Below are 1,009 nucleotides of genomic sequence, written 5' to 3' on the forward strand. Positions count from 1 at the left end.
CTCCATGCTCTTTGTCCCAAATTCAAAATGAGACTGTAGCAGAAAGTAGCTGTCTTGAGTATGAATGAACTTCCTTTGATATTCTATTTACTAATAGGTAATTTTTAATTATTAAAGTTATAAGTATCCTGGACTTAATAAAAATTTATAAGAATTACATATGGACACCAGACTTACGTAATCTTGGATTTTGCATAGGAATTATTGAGGATAGCTAGGGTAAGCTTTCTTATAGCAGATAAACCTTAAGTTTTTCCTTTAGGGAGAAATTATTGATTTTCACATTATATTTCTTTTTTTAATTGTGGTAAAATATACAAATCTATCTAAAGACACTGCTGAATGTTTCATAAAAATATCTAATGAACTAGTAGAGATGACTTCAAAGAGTCAGACCAACCAAGGAAGGTTGTTTCTGCATAAAAGTCACGTGAAGAATCATTTAGGTTCATTTCCACAGTGTTTTTCTCTTGTTCCTATCCTAAGGAGGAGTTGAATAATGTCAGTTTTATTATTTATAGCATAGTCACACCATGTACACACACAGACACACGCATGCTTTGCGTATACCCAGAACCATTTGAGTTCATGTAGTTAAAATTCCTAAGCCAAGCCTTGGAAAGTTGATGTCTCTAAGTTATGTAGCTTGTTTGTGCTGAGTTGAGACTGAGAAGCTAACTAATTTTTTGTTTCAGTTCATTATCAGAATCTTGTAGTGTCTTATAAACAGATGAATTTCTTAAAATAGATATTTTAATTGGCTCTTGGCTTGATTTTTTTTTTTAACAGAACTGTATCTACCTATTTTCTTTAACAGTTATTTCGAGAAGTACGAATAATGAAGATATTGAATCATCCTAACATAGGTATGACATTTACATATGTAATGAGTTATGAAGTATTTTCCTTAATTTGAGAGAATTTGAAAAGATAAAATCTTGGCTCAGCGCCTGTGGCTTAAGCGGCTAAGGCGCCAGCCACATACACCTAAGGTGGCGGGTTCGAATCC

General features: G+C 32.9%; 1 protein-coding gene across 3 annotated transcripts in view; it reads left to right on the forward strand.

Annotated features, from left to right (window-relative positions):
- The window catches only part of MARK1 (microtubule affinity regulating kinase 1), an 81,396-nt gene that overhangs the window by 17,717 nt on the left and 62,670 nt on the right, over positions 1-1,009 (forward strand). For all 3 annotated transcript variants that reach the window (XM_012805883.2, XM_012805884.2, XM_012805885.2), the window contains exon 3: positions 818-866. In XM_012805883.2, the coding sequence (XP_012661337.1) occupies positions 839-866 (28 nt within the window). In that variant the 5' untranslated portion in view covers positions 818-838. The remainder of the gene's footprint in view (positions 1-817; positions 867-1,009) is intronic.

This window comes from Otolemur garnettii, unplaced genomic scaffold (assembly GCF_000181295.1).
Source record: "Otolemur garnettii isolate 467f Iridium unplaced genomic scaffold, OtoGar3 scaffold00045, whole genome shotgun sequence".
Classification (NCBI taxonomy): Eukaryota; Metazoa; Chordata; class Mammalia; order Primates; family Galagidae; genus Otolemur; species Otolemur garnettii.